This window comes from Phyllostomus hastatus, unplaced genomic scaffold, assembly GCF_019186645.2.
Source record: "Phyllostomus hastatus isolate PE091 unplaced genomic scaffold, TTU_PhHast_1.1 phas_scaffold_193, whole genome shotgun sequence".
NCBI classification, from domain to species: domain Eukaryota; kingdom Metazoa; phylum Chordata; class Mammalia; order Chiroptera; family Phyllostomidae; genus Phyllostomus; species Phyllostomus hastatus.
In genome coordinates, this window is record NW_025334015.1 from 13,123,258 (window position 1) to 13,140,273 (window position 17,016).

A 17,016-nucleotide genomic window follows, 5' to 3' on the forward strand; every position below is an offset into this window, starting at 1 on the left:
GAACCCTCTGTTTTTAAAATAGACTTAATATATTTTTTAAAAACCTGGTTATAGACTAACCCTTGCTGTCAGGTGCTTATAAAAAAAATAATCCAAACAGGAAACAGTATGAACCGTCTTCTACCCCAGGACTTTCTGGCCCTAAGAAAGTTCTGCCCTAAGAGCGCAGCTGTGTACAGGCTGTGGCGCTGGGAGTTGTGTTCTGCACGGCGGGGAGCTGGGCAGCCGCAGGCGGTGGGCTTGGCAGAGAGAGGAGCATCTGGGCTCGACAGCAGAAATAGATGCCACCACCTGGCACACAGTCCCCGAGACGGTCCCATTACCTCCCCATCCTACCTCTTCTACAGGTTGAGCGCAGATGGCATTTAATATATATCTGATTAATTTTTTTATGACATAGTCCTGGTTTTAAGCAAATGGAGACAGAAGGTGTGTGTTTTGTTAGGGGAGTCTGCCAAGGCGGAGCTCATTGAAGAGGGAGGAAGTTTCTGAGGGCAGACGGCTTCTGGTGTGGCTGCTTGGGCTGGAACCTGGTGTCTCCTGTTAGAATAGGAACATGTAGCCCCAGGGAAGCGGCGGAGGAGCATGCCAGCCACTGGCGAGCAGAGGAAAAGTGGGCTCTGTGGAAAGATTTCCTGAAGACACTTTGTGGCGGCACCTACATGACCTTCCAATTGGATTTCTGGACACAGGCAGCTTGTTAGGTGGTTTAGTGGCTTATTTTTTTTTCCAGATTTGAACATAAATGCCAGGCTATGGCTGTTTGGGATGTGATCGGTGAAGCCAGATATTCTGTGAATACCTCATTGGACACCGATATCTAGAATCTTGATGGTTGTGAACTTTCAGAATCTTACTTGGGATTATGGAGTTTTGGAGACACAGGGCAAAAGTTTGACAGTTTTTGTTGGTATTATGTCCTCTCGTTCATGTGGTCCAGCTATTCCGTGGCATGTCCCGATGGATTCATTCGTCCTCATCGGCTGTGACACCGTGCCTAGATTCCACCGATGGGAGGGCACTTCGTCAAACTCTAACGGCCCGACACTCTGTGCGGGAGCAGCCTGCCTCTTAAAATGCCTAATGAAGTAAATTCTGGAAACAAACTCCCAGATGGAAACTCCTTATACACAGAAGTCTGTCTTTGCTGCAGGAGTTGGGCACAGTATCACTCCCCTCGAGAAGGTTCCTGCTCACACAAGGGCGACCTGCCTTTGGGGGAAAGAACAGTGCTGTTCCCTCCAGCTCAGGCTGGTGCTGGCCGCTCACCTCTCGGTGTCTTTTGCTGACCGAGCTGCACTCAGAGGGGCAAGCAGTGTGCTGGAGGCATGTGTGAGGTTGGACTCTGGGTCCTCTTCACAGTCCCTTTAAAAAAAACATTTTATTTATTTATTTTTAGAGAGAGGGGAGGGAGGGAGAAAGAGAGGGAGAGAAACATGGGTGTGTGACAGAAACATCTACTGTTTCTCTCTCACACCCCCCCGACTGGGGACCTTGCCTGCCACCCAGGCCTGTGCCCTGACCGGGGATTGAACCTGTGTCCTCTCCATTTGTAGGCCAACGCTCAGTCCGCTGAGTCACACTAGCCAGGGCCAGACTCCTTTTTCACCCAGTGGGTGGCTAGCGTGGCCTCTCAGGCAGTGTCATCTGTCCTGGAGACTAGAGAGAGCCCTAGTTCTGCTGATGGTCAATCAGAATTCCATCCCCCCCCGCAGATCCACGACAAAGAGGAAGAATTCAATGAGAAGAGTGAGCATGATTCCGGCATCAACGAGGAGCCTCTACTCACAGCAGACCAGGTAGGGGCATCTCCTCCATTCTGGGGACTTTTGCTGTTTTTGTTTTTTTGACAGAGAAAAAGTTGAAGAGAATATACTTGTTACATTCATTGAAGGCAGAAGAAAAATGTGTGGATGACCTGGAGTGTCTTTTGGAAGGGGTTTCATTTCTCTTTATGCTGCAGTTTCCGTAGCTGCTGTAGATAGGAAGGAACCCAGTTTCTGACGCTTGGTTTGGGGGGGTGGGGCTCTGTGTTTGGTAACAGCCAGGGGCGGGCCTTGCTGACTTCGCTTCCCCCTAAACCTCACTCGAATTCATTGTGCCCGGAGCCAGGGCCCCAGAACAAGGGCCCCACGCACCTGTTCTTCCACAAACAGATGCGGTGAAGGAGGCTTTCGTGTGCTGGGTATTTGCCCACATTTCAGAGAACGCTGAGAGTTCCGAGCCTTCCGAAAGGAGCCTTAGGGACACTTGTCTCTCTTTGTTTGTCAAAAAATAAAAAATAAAAAAGATATAGTGCTTCACATGTGACTGAGTTAATTATATTTTGGGCTTTAATAATTTATTCCTGGAGGAGAATAATATTGGATCTCTGGGTGCCTCACTGAACCTTTTAGTCAACAAACAGCTGTGGATGGCTGTTCCGAGCAGGCTCCACACACGTTTTCTCACAAAGTATTTCTGAAAAACCTCCGTTGGGAGCGTTGGATGCCAGAAAGCTTTTCAGTGGAAGGAATGCTATTGTGTTTGTGGTAAAAAGTGGGATATAAATAGGTTAGGATCCAGAGATCGAAGGGAACCAGGTTAAGAAGGACAGGGTGAACAATTATTCCTGTGAGTTTTAGGAGCCGGACAGCTCAGGGACACAATTCAATGGCAACTACTCCGAGAGAAAGGGACTCAGCCATACAGTTCCGAGAGGGGGTGTCACTTGCTTGCCTTCTGTGAATGGCTTTCGGGAGCCAAAGATTGTGTGTGCTCTAAATTGATGACTAGAGAGGAGAAGGTCTGGGAATAAAACAGCAGTTATGCTAAAGGAGGGGACCATATGTCTTCTTACCTTTGCTTCAGCCCAGTGTGAAGAGACCCACTTCAAAGACCTCAGCCCAGTGGCCTGGGAGCCAGAGTCTGTCAGAGCAGCAGGCACAGGCCAATGCAGAGCTCAGGTCATGGCTGTGACCAGTCTCCTCTACGGGGTCCTTTCAGAAGTAGTCTTTGCTTATTCGCCTTCCTCTGTGTGTCAACAGTTAATGGACAAAGTCGTTCACCCTTATTCCTCTTGCTCATCATCTAATTTTGCTCTCACTTCCAGGAGCTGTCCTCCCACCAAGAGTGTAGATGAGAGGGGATTTCTTACCTATGTTCTGTTCTCCAGACCCTACACAGCCTTTTCTTACTTTATTATCTGGATTTTCACTTGTTGCCAGGCAGCTCTAGTTCCTGTCTGGAATTCTGGACAAATGGCCATTTCCCTCTCTGTCAGAAAACCTCTGCCTCTGGAGTTGTGGCAGGAACACTCAATGTCGTTTCCCCCCAGTCATACGCATTGTGACAACGAATGGACTGAGTGTCCTGTGAACGCTGGGTGGATAAAATGCTTTCCCACTTAGAAGTAAAGTACTCAGCAAATTGAAGTAAATGTTCCCTTCCGGGTAGCTCCGCTGCATTTCCTGAAAAAGCTGTTTATTTCCAATAAAGCACTCACCTAAACACTGTTCTTGGAAGAAGCTTTGCATTAAAGAAAGAGCAGGTGTACGCTTCTGGTCAGATCTATTTTTATTATTATTTAATATTTATTAAGTAACAACATGGCCTTAGGAATCTTACAGACAGCAAATGAGCCATGTCCTTCTCTGATCAAAATTCAAGCCCGAATGTCCCTCCAGCAGAGGACACAGTCAGCGGTCTCTCGTGTGCCTTCTTCAGGTAATTGAGGAGATCGAGGAGATGATGCAGAACTCACCAGACCCCGAGGAGGAAGAGGAGGCTCTGGAAGAGGAGGATGGGGGTGAAACTTCCTCCCAGGCAGACTCGGTCCTCCTGCAGGAGATGCAGGCCTTGACCCAGACCTTCAACAACAACTGGTCCTATGAAGGTGAGGGCTGGGGGAGGGGCAGCGGGCCCGCTGAGGATGACCCCTGCGGGGGCCAGGCACTGGGCATGCGCTCCACATGTGGCCAATAGAACCTCGGACCTAGGGAGTTGGCAACATCTTTCTTACGGGGCATCAGGGCAGAAGTTAGCATTTTTGGAAATAAAAAGGCAGTTGAGCGAATTAAAATGGTAAAACTAAGCAAAGAATAAGACTAAAGCAGGCTGAGTAGAAGAAATCTGAACCCACTATTCAAAACGATGCCACTACAAAAATTGATTTAAAAACAAACCCTAGAAAAGGTAGTAATAGTAGCTCATGAGTTTGAAGAGTTCTCTATGAGCCACCCTGTTCTAAGACTTTCTACGCACAATCTCCGTTCGTCCGCACACCAACCCCATTCTGGTTGAACTGCGTGTTCTGAGGGGTTAAGCAACCTTTGCAAGGCCACTGTTGCAAAAATGTGATTATGAACAAAATCTCCTTTCACTCAGAAAGCCTTTCCATGGAAGTAGGGAGAAAGAAAACAATTTTCTCACTGAAGAAGCATTAAGCCAGAACGTGACGTACGCCATGAGCCACCCTCAAAGGGACTACAGGACCAGAAAGAAACCTCACTCTTGTTGGGAGCTAAGTGGATGCAATCCATTACTCTAATTGAGGTTTGTAATTTGGAGTCAGGTGACCACGCAGGTCCCATTATCCTCCTCAATGATTGCTTTTCAAAGCATGGACTCCCCAATTCTTGAGGAAACATTTCTGAGCCCGGAGACTGGCAAGAGGCTTATTCAGCCATTAAAATGACTGACATCATTTGAAGAGGACAGAGAGAGAAATTCTGAGGGAACAGGGGGTCAGGGAGAGGGAAAGGCTCCTCCCTTATTTTCAGCAGGGAGAAGCAAGCCTCTTACTGTGAATTTGCATTTCCTCTTACACCACATACAAGTCAGAAGGGTCGGAGCCAAATCTGAAGCTAGGCAGGTTAACTCCAGAGTCCTGACTCTTACTCTGTGTATTGTATGGATTCTCTGCAATGGATTTATAGTAATTATGATCATGGAAAGAAACAGGTGGGTGAAGAATGAAATGCAAAGGGTCTGGCTGGTGTGGCTCCGTTGGTTGGCACATCGTCTGGTAGAATGAAAGGTCCTGGGTTCAGTTCCCAGTCAGGGCACATATCCAGGTTGTGGGTTTGATCCTCGATGGGACACATATGAGAGGCAACCTGTCAGTGTCTCTCCCTCACATGGATGTCTCTCTCTCTCTCCCCACCCTCACCTCTTCCTCTCTCTCTAAAAGCAATGGAAAAAAATGCCCTCAGGTGGGGATAAAAAATGGAATGAAAAGATATAACACAGCAAGGGCAAAGCTGAGTATAAGGTCCATGGATCTGTTGGGGTTGATGTCGTTCTTGCTGCGGGAGGGGCCGCGCCCCTGGGAAAAACTCCTTTGGATGGGGGTGGGGGATGCTGGTGGCAGGGACTTAGGGACAATGGAGGGAGAAGGTGGCTGGGTCAGGCATGCAGATCCAAACAGGGATCAGAATAGCGGTGAGAGTGGAGGCGTGACCCGAATCGCTGCAGTGGAAGTGAGACTGGGCAACGAGGATCAGAGGCAGGGCGGTGACTCGCAGGAGGAGCCTGTGTGGAGTCATGCAGGGGACTTGGCTGTGACTCCGCATTCACAGCTGCCCCAGCCAGGCCATTCTCAGCCACACAAAGGTCCCAAACATAGGCATGGGCCGCAGAAAGCTCGTGAGAACAGCTGAAATGCAGAGTGAAATGGCAAAAGCAGAAGGAGGCGGATGGTGCCACAGAACAAAATAAAGGGGGAAGTCGGACGGAGTCAGCAAGTATCCGGGCAAAGCAGAAACGAAAAGGAGGAGGAAATGGAGATTCTGAGGCAGAAACAAAAGATGCCCTTAGAAAATGGTACATTTGCCAAGATGCTTTCTGAGTCCATTTTGTTTTAAATCCTCACCCAAGAACATATTTAGTGATCTGAGTGACAGAGATAGAGAAAGAGGGGGAGAGAAAGAGACAGACAGACAGACAGACAGACATTGATGTGAGAAGAAACCGAGATTGGTTGCCTGCCATAGGGCCTCAACCAGGGATCAAACCCGCAACCTTTTGGTGTACGGGACGATGCTCCAACCAACTGAGCCACCTGGCCAGGGCTTGAATCCATTTGAAATGAAGAAGTCTTGTGGGATAGGAATTTGAAATGAAGTTATCTTGTCCTGGCCAGTGTGGCTCAGTTGGTTGGAGCATCGTCCCATACACCAAAATGTTGCAGGTTCGATCCCCAGTCAGGGTGCCTGTGGAAGGCAACCAATCGATGTTTCTCAGGTTGACTTTTTTCCCTCTCTCTCTTTCCCTTCCTCTCTCTCTCAAATCAATAAACATATTTTTTAAAATTTAAATGAAGTCATCCGTCTCTCATGATCTCAGGTTCCCTTTCCTTTCTCTGACAGTAGTAGTAGACCACTCTCAGCCCATCAGCGTCCATTTTCCACTGCGCATTGCCAGTCTTCCACACATTCCACACACGTGTGACTGCAGGCACTGCCACGCAGGACGGCAGGCAGAAAGAAGGCCTCCAACTGCTCTGCTTGTTTTGCTCTTGATCAGTTCTGGGGAGGAGGCAGCACCCTCCATTCCTCTTCAGCACCAATGCCCAAAGCTCCTCTTAGCGCCCCTGCCCACCACCACCAATACTCGATCCATTTCACATGAGGAATACAATAGTACACAAACAGGAAAATGTGCAGACTGAGCAAGGGATCGGGGAACCACATGTCTGTCCACGTACTTGTTTTGTGGGCAGAGTCCACTAGCTTCCCTGGGGGCTGTTTCTTCTTCCCCCTTTGTTTCCCTGAGAGTGATGTTCTTTTCTGAGGATGATACACTGGCCCCGCCCTTCCCCACATACCCCTAAATTGTGAAGGCCTTTCCTGGCCCTTCGAGGAGTTGGAAGGGGTCTCCCCCAGAGTGGCAGTCCCACTTCAAGAGGCAGCGGCCCCAGGACCCTCCCCAGGGGCTCTGGCTGGACTGCAGGTGTCACCTGTGGACGGTCTTCCTCTCAGGACTGAGGCACATGTCTGGCCCGGAGCTGACAGAGCTGCTGGACCAGGTGGAAGGTGCCATCCGAGACTTCTCGGAGGAGCTGGTGCAGCAGCTGGCCCGCCGGGACGAGCTGGAATTTGAGAAGGAAGTGAAGAACTCTTTCATCACGGTGCTCATTGAGGTCCAGAACAAGCAGAAGGAGCAGCGAGAGCTGATGAAAAAGAGGCGGAAAGAGAAAGGGCTGAGCCTGCAGAGCAGCCGCGTGGAGAAGGGGAGCCAGATGCCTCTCAAGGTACGTGAGCCCCCCAGCCGGAAGCCTGGCCGAGTTCCGCCTTACACCGTCAGTGCTTCAGGCCCCAACTCCAGCCCTGCAGTGGACTCAGAAATAGGCCTGTGCTGAGCAGTGACGGAGCAGGACACTGTGGTGGACAGGGGATGTAAAAAGGGAGAAGAGGCCACCTGTCTCCTCTCCTCCCCAGCGGACTCAGGTCTAACTGGAGGGGACAGAGGTAAACACAAGAAAATCACTGGATGCATCCTCTTAGTCAAGACCTTAGAGAAGCGGGGTGAGGGCATTTAGGACTCGGGGTCAGAACTCCTGCTGCTTGCTGAGCTTCGAGTCCTGACTTCGCTCTGTAGGTTGTCAGTAGGCTGTTTCAGGATTGAGAATTAGGATGCTTTATTGTTATATCGACAGGATTCTTCAGACCAGTGGTTCTTACTCAGGGAAGCTCGGGGTAGAATTATCTAAGGAGATTTTTCAAAATGCCTTTGTCTCAGCTCCACCCCATACCCACTGAACTGGGCCTAGGTCGGCGCATTTGGAAAACGCATCCTGGACAAGGACTGTTGCTTGACATCTGCCCTTCCCAGTGACTGGGCGTTTTGTTTTCTTCCCTGCGATTTTTGCATCACCATCTGTCCACGTTTTACTGCGTGGCTTTATCTTCCTATTTACACGGTGGAGGTGGAAATGAGGCAACCCTGGGGATGACTTGCTTAGATAAGAGTCTTTGAGACTCTTTATTCTCTGAAAACTCAGGTTTACATTTGACCTGTCCCAGCCCATGGCTTACATTTACTGTCCAGTCACAGGCCACTAAGGTAGTTGCCTGGACCGAGTGGTGGCTCGTGGGCCTGGGTGGCTGGGGGAGGACACTCGAGTCCTCCTGGGGGTGACCACCACGGGGCAGGAAGCACTTGCTCTTCTTCTGTCTCTTTCCCCCAGCGCTTCAGCATGGAAGGCATCTCAAACATCCTCCAGAGCAGCATTCGCCAAACTTTTGGCTCCTCGGGAACTGACAAACAGGTACGAGCTGTCTCCCTGGTCCCCGAGGTCCTCCTAGACTCTTGGAACTTGGCCCCCAGCCCCACCCGCTGCCGGCAGAGCGGAGAGGGGTGATTCCATAGAGTTATCCCAGTGCTCTGGCAACCGGGGTCCTAACATAAACACCTAACACCTAACAGAATAAACCTTAAAACTCAACACTGCTTGTAGACCTACAAGTTAGCTTGTTTTAAGAACTAAATGCATAGAAAGGGAAACGCATTTGATGATCCATCCAGTGTGAGACCTTAAACCCGCCCACCAGGACTTCCCCCTTAGCCTCCCTCCCAGGCTGTGAGCTGTGGCTCATCTCTGAGTTGGCTCTGTGCAGGCAGTTACGTGCCTGAGACGCATCTCTGGTTACTTAGCCGGTGTTCAAAACATGTCCCGCACACCTGTCCCGTACTGACCTCTGGTGCTAGGCCCCCGGGCACAAAGGTGAGTAGTTCCAGTAGTCCGACTCCCGCCCTCATCTAGCGCACAGTCGAACAGCAGCAGCCCGTGTGCGAATGGACAAGGGTGAGATTGTGCAATAAGTGCACATAAATTGTGTATGTGTTTTACACACGTTGATAGCTGAATTCTGACTGTTAGAATCCTGGAACACGTTAGGGGAAGAGATTTTAGGAACGTCTGACTCAGTCCCCTTATTTCACAGCACTGACAACTAAGACCCTGAGAGGTTAGACAAGATTTTCTCAAAGCCACACTGCTACTGTGCGTGGGAGCCACCGGGCAGAGCCAAGACTAACACACAGCCTTCTGACTTGGTTTGGAGGTCTTCCCACTCACTCTGCCGGGCGCCCTTAGAATCCCCTTCAAGGTCTCCCTGGCCTAGTGCCTGGTATCCCGTGGGGCCCCGAGATGATTTTGTTGTAGCAGCGCCTCAAATCCAGCAGAGGGCGCAAACCCAACATTCAAGCCCACGGGCTGGTTGAGGTTCTCCCGCCTGTCATTTTGACAAAAAAGAAATACTCATTCCCAAATTGCACTGCGAAGGGTAAGAAGATATAACACCCTTTCTGTGCTCCCAGCCCACATAAGGAGAATCTCACCAGGACTTTTTAATAACCAAAGAGTTTCTGGTGTCTGGAAAACGCACAGGTTGGAACGGGGGCGGGTGGGGGGGTGGCATTTTTCCTGGTGGTCAATTGTTAGTTTGTTGAGAGACACTCCCCAAAGACAAAGCTCCTGAAACGGTGGTGTGCGAGTTATTGTGGGTGTCGTCGAGCACGGACGGAGCGTGTTTCCTAGAGAAAAGCGCAGTCCCCGTGCAGGTGGTCTTACACGTCTCAACCCCAGAAGACTCGCATGCAGCGTCTCAAGCCCTGCGTGCTGTTTGTCTCGTAGTACCTGAACACAGTCATCCCTTACGAGAAGAAAGCCTCGCCCCCGTCGGTGGAAGACCTCCAGATGCTGACAAACAGTGAGTTACTCTCGTTCTCAGTGAGGTCAGCTGCTCGTTTTTTCTGCACCCTGCCCTGTGAGTCGCGTCCTTGGCGCTTCAGGCCTGAGGTTTCCGGGAACGGTTCTAGATGGGTCAGGCTGTGCTCTGTATCATTGCCTCGCTTCCCGGTGGGCGGGGGCGGAGTTAAAGCACTCTGCAGCGTTGTCTCTCCCAGTTCCCGCAAGGGAAAAGATTTGCCAGAGGAAAATGAGCCTGTGAAAGAGGTTGGGGGCGGGGCTGTGCGGGGATGTTCTGGCTCAGCCAGCAGTTCTCCATGCTCGGCACTCTCTGCCTGTGCCTGTTGCCTCCTCCGCAGCTTGAGGACGCCCCTTAGTCTGAATTCGTGTCCCCAAAGCAGGGAACTCGGTCTGTGGGGCTGGCTGTATTTTTAACGAGAAGTAAAGTTTCTTGGGTGGGGGAAGGCTGATTGGAAAGGAGAGAGTCTGGTTTTCTTTTCAAAAAATGACTGCCTCCTCTCCTCCACTTTGGCTCTATTGTCAAATATTGATAAACATTCTGAGCTAAGAGAGAAAACAGTGTGTATAAAGAGCCTTTTGCAGGTAAAATCTCTTTATATACATCTAACACTACAACCCCCAGAGCGCCGGGTCGCATGGGGTGAGCCGTCAGTGTCAGCTTGATTCTTTTAGGAAGAGAACCCTAGGCTGAGATGTGACAGGCTCAGTGAGTCAGGAGCCGTCCATCTCCCTGGCAACCGTGCACTGCGTGAGTGGCGTGCCAGCCAGGCTGCCCAGCCCACGGCGGTGCTGCGGGGCGGCACTGCGCCGGCCGCAGGGGTTACCTCCGCGGATGGGAGAGGAGCTCCCTCTGCCCAGCTGAGGGAGACGGATGCGTACTGGGCCCCAGGGCTAAAGTGGACCAAACATTATCATTTTGATCAATTTGGAAAACTGAAGCAGGAGGTGCTGGCAAATAGAAATCCTGCTGACATCGATGGGTACTTCGTCCTTGAGACTCCGGAATTTTAAATTCAAAAGACGTTGGCCTCCTCTTGACTCATTTTAAACTCCTTTATTTGCATAAATATGCACTGAGATTTTTTTTAAAGGGAGCAGATAGAGATGAACTGACATTTATAGGTGTTTGTGTTTTCACAAGTAGTCAGCATTTGGAAAATAAATTGGGCAAATGATGAAGGCTGATATATGGAAAGTGTTCTATCATGGTCTTAACAAAAGGAAGAGCAATGTATTTATTGCTCCTCGTTACAGATCCTCGTTAAGGAATTCAGTGTGAAATCCTTTCATTTTAATTAAGAAGCAGTGGGTTGGTTGACATTTTTTAAGCTCACTTAAAAAATCGTAGCTAGAGTATATCAATCATTTAGAACATGGGGGAAATACTGCAAAGTGAACAAAGGAAAATAAATAATTCATTGTCCCCTGCACTGTGGTTACTATTTTGGTGTTTTTCAGCTATGATATTTTATGTCTTTTTCATGTCGTTGGGATTAAACTGGCTATAAAATTTTGTATCGTGATTTTAGTCACATCGGTTAACATTTGGTTAACATTTTTTTTATGGCTCTCTCTTCGATCATGTGGATATACCACATTCCCATATTTTATTCCCATGAAAAGAAGAAAAATGTCCTCTTTCCTGAATACCAATTCTCTTGTAGGTTATGAAAGCTTTTTTTTTTTTTTGCCAAACCCTTGTGTGGATTCGTGGACAACAGTCCTCTGTACCCTCCTCCTGAGCAGGCCAAGGACCAGCTGTGGGCACTGGGCAGCTCATACGGATTTTGGATTTTGGAGATCAACTCAGACACCTATTGGCTGAGTGCCCTGATTGTACTTTTACGGCTATCCTCTTGGTGCAGCATCTAGTCTGGCCCCTGCTCAGCTGCAAAGTACTTCCAGCCCCTTCAGTGGACAGGAATACATCTCTAAAGATACAGAAGAAACACACAAAAGAAGCCAGCACCCAGAGGGCCTCGAGTCCAGTCTCTTGTTCTGGACCTGGCCGCTGACTCCTGCCGGCGCCAGCTCTGTTCTTCATGCACTCCTGATTTCTAGGGTCACGTTTCACGACCCTGCCCTGGAACTGCGCAGGGTCGTCCAGGAAGAGCAAGGGCGTGGACGTGGGTTGGGCGCCGGCCTCTATGGTCAGGGCTGCCTCTGCACCCTGGTGAGCCGGGCCTGCTGCCCTTTGCTGTTTCCTCCGCTGGCAAACAGCAGCACCTGCTCACTGAAAAGGGCCAGACACTGTGGACACATCATGGAGAAAGGAGCGTCCCCTGTGGCCTCGCTCTCAGAGATAACCCTTTTAACGGTTTCATGGACGTTCTTCCAGATTTTTTATGAATATTAGCATTTATTTAAAAGTTCTTTCTTCACTGTTAAGTATGTCTTTTACATATAGATCTTTCTCATTTTTCATACACCTATATAAGACTACATGGGCCCTGGCTGGTGTGGCTCAGTGGATTGAGCACCGACCTGCGAACCCAAGGGTTGCTGGTTCAATTCCCAGGCAGGGTACATGCCTGGGTTGTGGCCTAGGTCCCTAGTCGGGGTCCCACGAGAGGCAACCATACATTGATATTTCTCTCCCTCTCTTTCTCTCTCCCGTCCCCTCTGTCTAAAAATAAATAAATAAAATCTTTAAAAAAAGACTATGTGGGATAGAGTTTATGCAAGGAATCATCGATGAAGAAATCCATTGGTAGACCCCCTCCTCACCCTCCTTTTTGACGTTATAAACAAGGCCCAGCCACCTCCTTAAAGGATTTTCTGTAAGGTGACTTCTACAAGGTGAATTACAAGGATGAGAAGATGCTGCCTAGTTTAATAACAGAAAAAGCTATTTTAAAAACTTTTACAAAAAGCCTTTGGGCTGCAATAACACCTCATCGCGTGCTGCGTGTGGAGCCCTGTCCCGCTCCAATAAGAAGTCTGCACACTCCTCGGGGTTCACCGGGTCTTGCATCTCCACAGATCCTAGCGCCGTACCAGGCACGAAATAGAAAGTAAATATTTGTCAGATGAAACTCGTTCGTTATTAATAAATTGGAGGTGAGGGAGTTTTCTGATGACGGGTTTATATGAACAGAATGTCTCTAGAGACAGTTTCATTGGTTATTCCGTGATGCATTCCCACATTTACATTGACTGCATCTGAAAGCTGATTCTTTTAAAAAAATGTTTTGTTTATTTATTTTTATGACTATTAAAGGCATACACTTAGGAGATGATGTGGAAATTATAGAGAAGCAAAATAATAAAAAATAAAAGTGAAAAGGTAAAAGATAGAAAAGAAAAGGCAGTCACCGCCACTCTGACTCTGGTGGGTCCTCCACCACCGCGGTGGATGCTGACTCTCGGCAGACGGCTCTGCACTTGCGCTCAATGCTCAGCTGGTGTCTGGTCTCCTCGCACGGTTTCTCACGCACATCGGGTTGGCGGGTTGTTTGGCCCTAGACATGAGCTTTATGCCTTGATGGTACCCTGGCTCATCTGTCTCTCTCCTTCCCTAGTTCTCTTTGCCATGAAGGAAGATAATGAAAAGGTGCCAACTTTGCTAACGGACTATATTTTAAAAGGTAAGAGTGGCCCATTCCTGGATGGTGTGGCTCAGTTGCTTGAGTGTCATCCACAAAGTGAAAGGTTGCAGGTTCGATTCCCGGTCAGGAAACCTGCTTTGGCCGTAGGGCTGGTTCCCGGTTGGGCTGCATTTGAGAGGCAACCGATGGATGTTTCTCTCATGCATTGATGTTTCTCTCCCTCTCTTTCTCCCTCCCTTCCCCCTCTCTAAAAACAAATAAATAACATCTTACAAAATAAAAAAAAAGAGAGAGGGAGAAGCCCAGCCCTCCGGGACCAGAAGTGGTCCTCTGGGCTCTGCCTCCAGGACTCCTGCTGGAAGTGTGGACACTGCCCTGCCCCCTCCCCACACTAGGCAGGGCCGGGGAGGGGAAGGGGACAAGGGTGAGGTCCTCGAGGTCAGGGGGTTTGCCTTGGGGTGTTGCTTGGAGGCCTGAGAAGAAGATTCCATTGCTCCCAAGTCATCAGAGTGACTGTTCAGGAAAAGTGGCCAAACCGACAAAAGGCTTATTGTGACATTTCTGTGGAGTTGGGCTCTTCCGTTGGGAGAAACAAAGCCCGAGGAAGCTATTGACAGTGTTCAGCTGCGTAAAGGCAACAAACGCGAGTCACCATGAGCTACCTCTTTTCATGAATGTTTCTTGTTTTATTTTGTATGTATTCAACATCGATGAAAGCAGGGTGAGTGACATAAAGAACTTTTAGGTACTCAACATCCTGCTTTAACAATTATTAACGCATTGTCAATTGTGTTTCATTAATAGCCCTTTCTAACTTCGCCCTTCCAATGATTTTCAAGCAAACCCTAATCCTATTTTCCATACATGCATATTTCAGAATATATTTCTAAGACATAAGGATTCTTGAAAAACATATCCACAATCGTATCACAACTAGGCAAATAAAACATTTCTCAGTATCATTGACTATCCAATAATGTTCAGATTTCCTTATAAAAGTTTTTCCAGTTTGTGTGACTCAGGATGCAGTGAAGGTCTGCGTTGCAACTGGATCTGTCTGTTGGTCTGTTTTAACACAGGGTGTAGGCTCCCCTTTCCTGCCTCTCTCTCAGTCCTTATTTTTTTCTTGGAGTAAGCAAGTTGTTTGCCCCTAGATTTTCATCATTCTGGCCTTTGCTAGCTGGTTTAATTTAAGATGTTCTTCCATCTTTTGTACTTCCTGTTCATCGGTAGAGCTAGAAGCTTGATCAGATTCAGCCGAAATTTTTTGATAAGCGCTGTGTCATTCACGATTGTGAACTTCCATTAAGAGACACACACATGCTCTCCGGTTTTCTTCCTTTTCGTAGTGTTGATACCTGTGTTAGCAGTCTGCCCCGCTGCTAAAACAAAATACCACTGCCTAGCTTAAACCACAGATATTCATTTTCTCACATTCTGGAGGCTAGACACCCATGATGATAGTGCCAGCAAATTTGGTTGCTAGCGAAGGCTCTCATCATGACTTGTGGAACGTGGTCTTTCCTTCTGTGCTTGAGGGAGAGAGAGAGAGAGAGGTAGCGAGAGAGAGCTTCTGTCTCTTCTTATAAGGACACTAGTCCTATCAGATCAGAGCGCCACCCTTATGACCTTACTTAACCTTCCTTTTTCAGCAGCTCCATTTCCAAGAACAGCTGTCCCGGGGGGTTAGGACTTTAGCATATGGACTTTGGAGAGACACAAACCTTCAGTCCTTAACAGTATCCACCGACGGTCAGTCGTTGTGAAGATCCTTTGCTGGACCAGTTTTTGCTCTGCACGCACGCAACTCTGGGCTCGGTTTCAGAAGGCTGTGGGCCCCCGCTATGAACCTCTGAACTATATTGTTTCCATAAGGATCAGAGAGATTAATCTTAACTTTCTGCAGGAGGGATTTAGGCTAAACATTGGGAAGAACTTCTGACTCTTAAAGGTTTTAAAAGAGCAGCAAATTTCTCAAAGGACATTTTCAAAGGAGGTTTATAGAAATGGGTTCTGTAAGTCTGGGAACCTGAGGGCTGGACTTTTCCCCACGTGAGCCACTGAAATGTCAGTGAATTTATAAAACTAGTTAACATTTACTGGGCCCCTTCTACTTGCCTCTGAACAAGCCTTCGGGGTAGGCGAAGGCACAGTCTGTTGTGTACATGAAGAAACTGGTAAGAGAGGCGAAGTCATTCCCCTGAGGTCGTGGAATTAGAACCAGCGGATCCAGGCAGAGGGTCACCGAAGACTACACCCTCATTACACCAAACAGCCGCCCATCATCAACTCCTGCTGCTTCTGCAAGAAAGACCCGTGACTGCAATTATTTCTGATTCTAAGGGTGCGGCTCTCTGCTGAGCATGCCGGTGGCAAGCTGGTTTGACCCCTCTCAGCCAGGGCCACTGTGCCTTGACCTCTGTCTTCTCTTCTTTTTCCAGTGCTCTGCCCTACCTAACCTCGACCCTGGGAGCAGCCTTGCCGCGGAGGTCACTGAGCAAGAGTCATTCCATCACAGGGACTGCATGACGCCACGTAACCTCCGGCGTGTATTCAAACGTGTAGAGCTTAACCTGGATTAAACACGAGCAAACGCGCGGGTCCTTTGCTGTTGTTGGCTTCTAGTCCTAGTAACCATTGGATGCATGACAAGGGGCAGGGCTGGGGACGACTCGGCCTGCCCTCCGCCTGTGTGGGGGGAGGCAGACGCCCTTACCACTCCTTATGTAGTTTGGCTCCAGCCCCCCAAAACAGCTGACACTTTAACACTAATTTTGAAATAAACCTTCATTTAATTAATATTCTTCATGTGCTTTGGAGTGTGATGTCCGGTGGCCCCGTTACCAACTCTCCAGAGAACGGTTCCCTTGTGTGATGGCCCGCGTCTGCGGTGGCTACGTAGTGTCTGGGGACAGGAGCATACCGTTGTGGCCTCGATGGGGCTGCACGTGGCAGAGGCAAAGGAAGGGGCCATCCCCAGGCTCAGAGACCTTATGCCTTGGCAACCATAGAGGGAGCTGCAGGGTGTGTGGTGGGAACTTCTGGCTGGAGAGGCTGTCCAGCGGTGGGGAGGTTGTAAAGTGAGCAGATAGAACGGGAGCTCAAGAAGCAGTCAGGCAGCTGCACCCCTCCTGGTGAGATGGCCAGCCTGGCTCCCGGAGGTCCCCCACAGCCCCTCCCCAGGGACCTGGAGGCTCGGGGGGTGGGAGGGAGGCAGCTCTGTGAGCTCTTTGAATGTGTGGGACTTCTCCTGCTCTCCTGCCTGCCCCCAACGACCCCTGGGAATTGTATCCCATGACCGTGCATACCCAGCCCTGCCCTTCATGCCAACCTGGGGTTCCAGCAGCTGTGACCCTTGCGTGCTGTCTCCAGCATCGGTGCTGGGCAGCTGTCTTCCTTCTCCGGCTGGAATGATAACAATCTTGCCAGTTGCCACAGCTTTATCTTAAACAAAAACCTTCATCCAGCACTTGCTAGGCGCCTGCCGCTGGCCTGAGCATTCTCCACACATGGCCTCACATCACAGCAACCGCGTGTGGTAGGTGAGTGCCGCTCTGCCCTGATGTCAGAGACGACCATGCTGAGCAGCAGAGCTGCCAGACTGGCGTTCCGTCTCTTACCCCATTAGGCCTCCACTCACGTGTAGGAGCTCAGTGTTTGTTGAATGAAGGGTGGCGACTTCACAGGAGGCCACCTATCCACATGGGTGACAATAGAAGGCATCCTTGGTGCCTGCCTCTCACTTTCTGGGCCTCACCTGGGGGGAGGGGGACTTAT

General features: G+C 49.4%; 1 protein-coding gene across 2 annotated transcripts in view; it reads left to right on the top strand.

Annotated features, from left to right (window-relative positions):
• FEZ1 (fasciculation and elongation protein zeta 1) overlaps positions 1 to 16,018 on the top strand; it is a 38,904-nt gene extending 22,886 nt beyond the window's left edge. For both annotated transcript variants that reach the window (XM_045860280.1, XM_045860281.1), the window contains exons 4-10: positions 1,716 to 1,799; positions 3,706 to 3,874; positions 6,960 to 7,231; positions 8,168 to 8,248; positions 9,617 to 9,692; positions 13,213 to 13,278; positions 15,681 to 16,018. In XM_045860280.1, coding sequence (XP_045716236.1) covers positions 1,716 to 1,799; positions 3,706 to 3,874; positions 6,960 to 7,231; positions 8,168 to 8,248; positions 9,617 to 9,692; positions 13,213 to 13,278; positions 15,681 to 15,697 — 765 coding nt within the window. In that variant the 3' untranslated portion in view covers positions 15,698 to 16,018. The remainder of the gene's footprint in view (positions 1 to 1,715; positions 1,800 to 3,705; positions 3,875 to 6,959; positions 7,232 to 8,167; positions 8,249 to 9,616; positions 9,693 to 13,212; positions 13,279 to 15,680) is intronic.
• Positions 16,019 to 17,016: the final 998 nt, after the last annotated feature.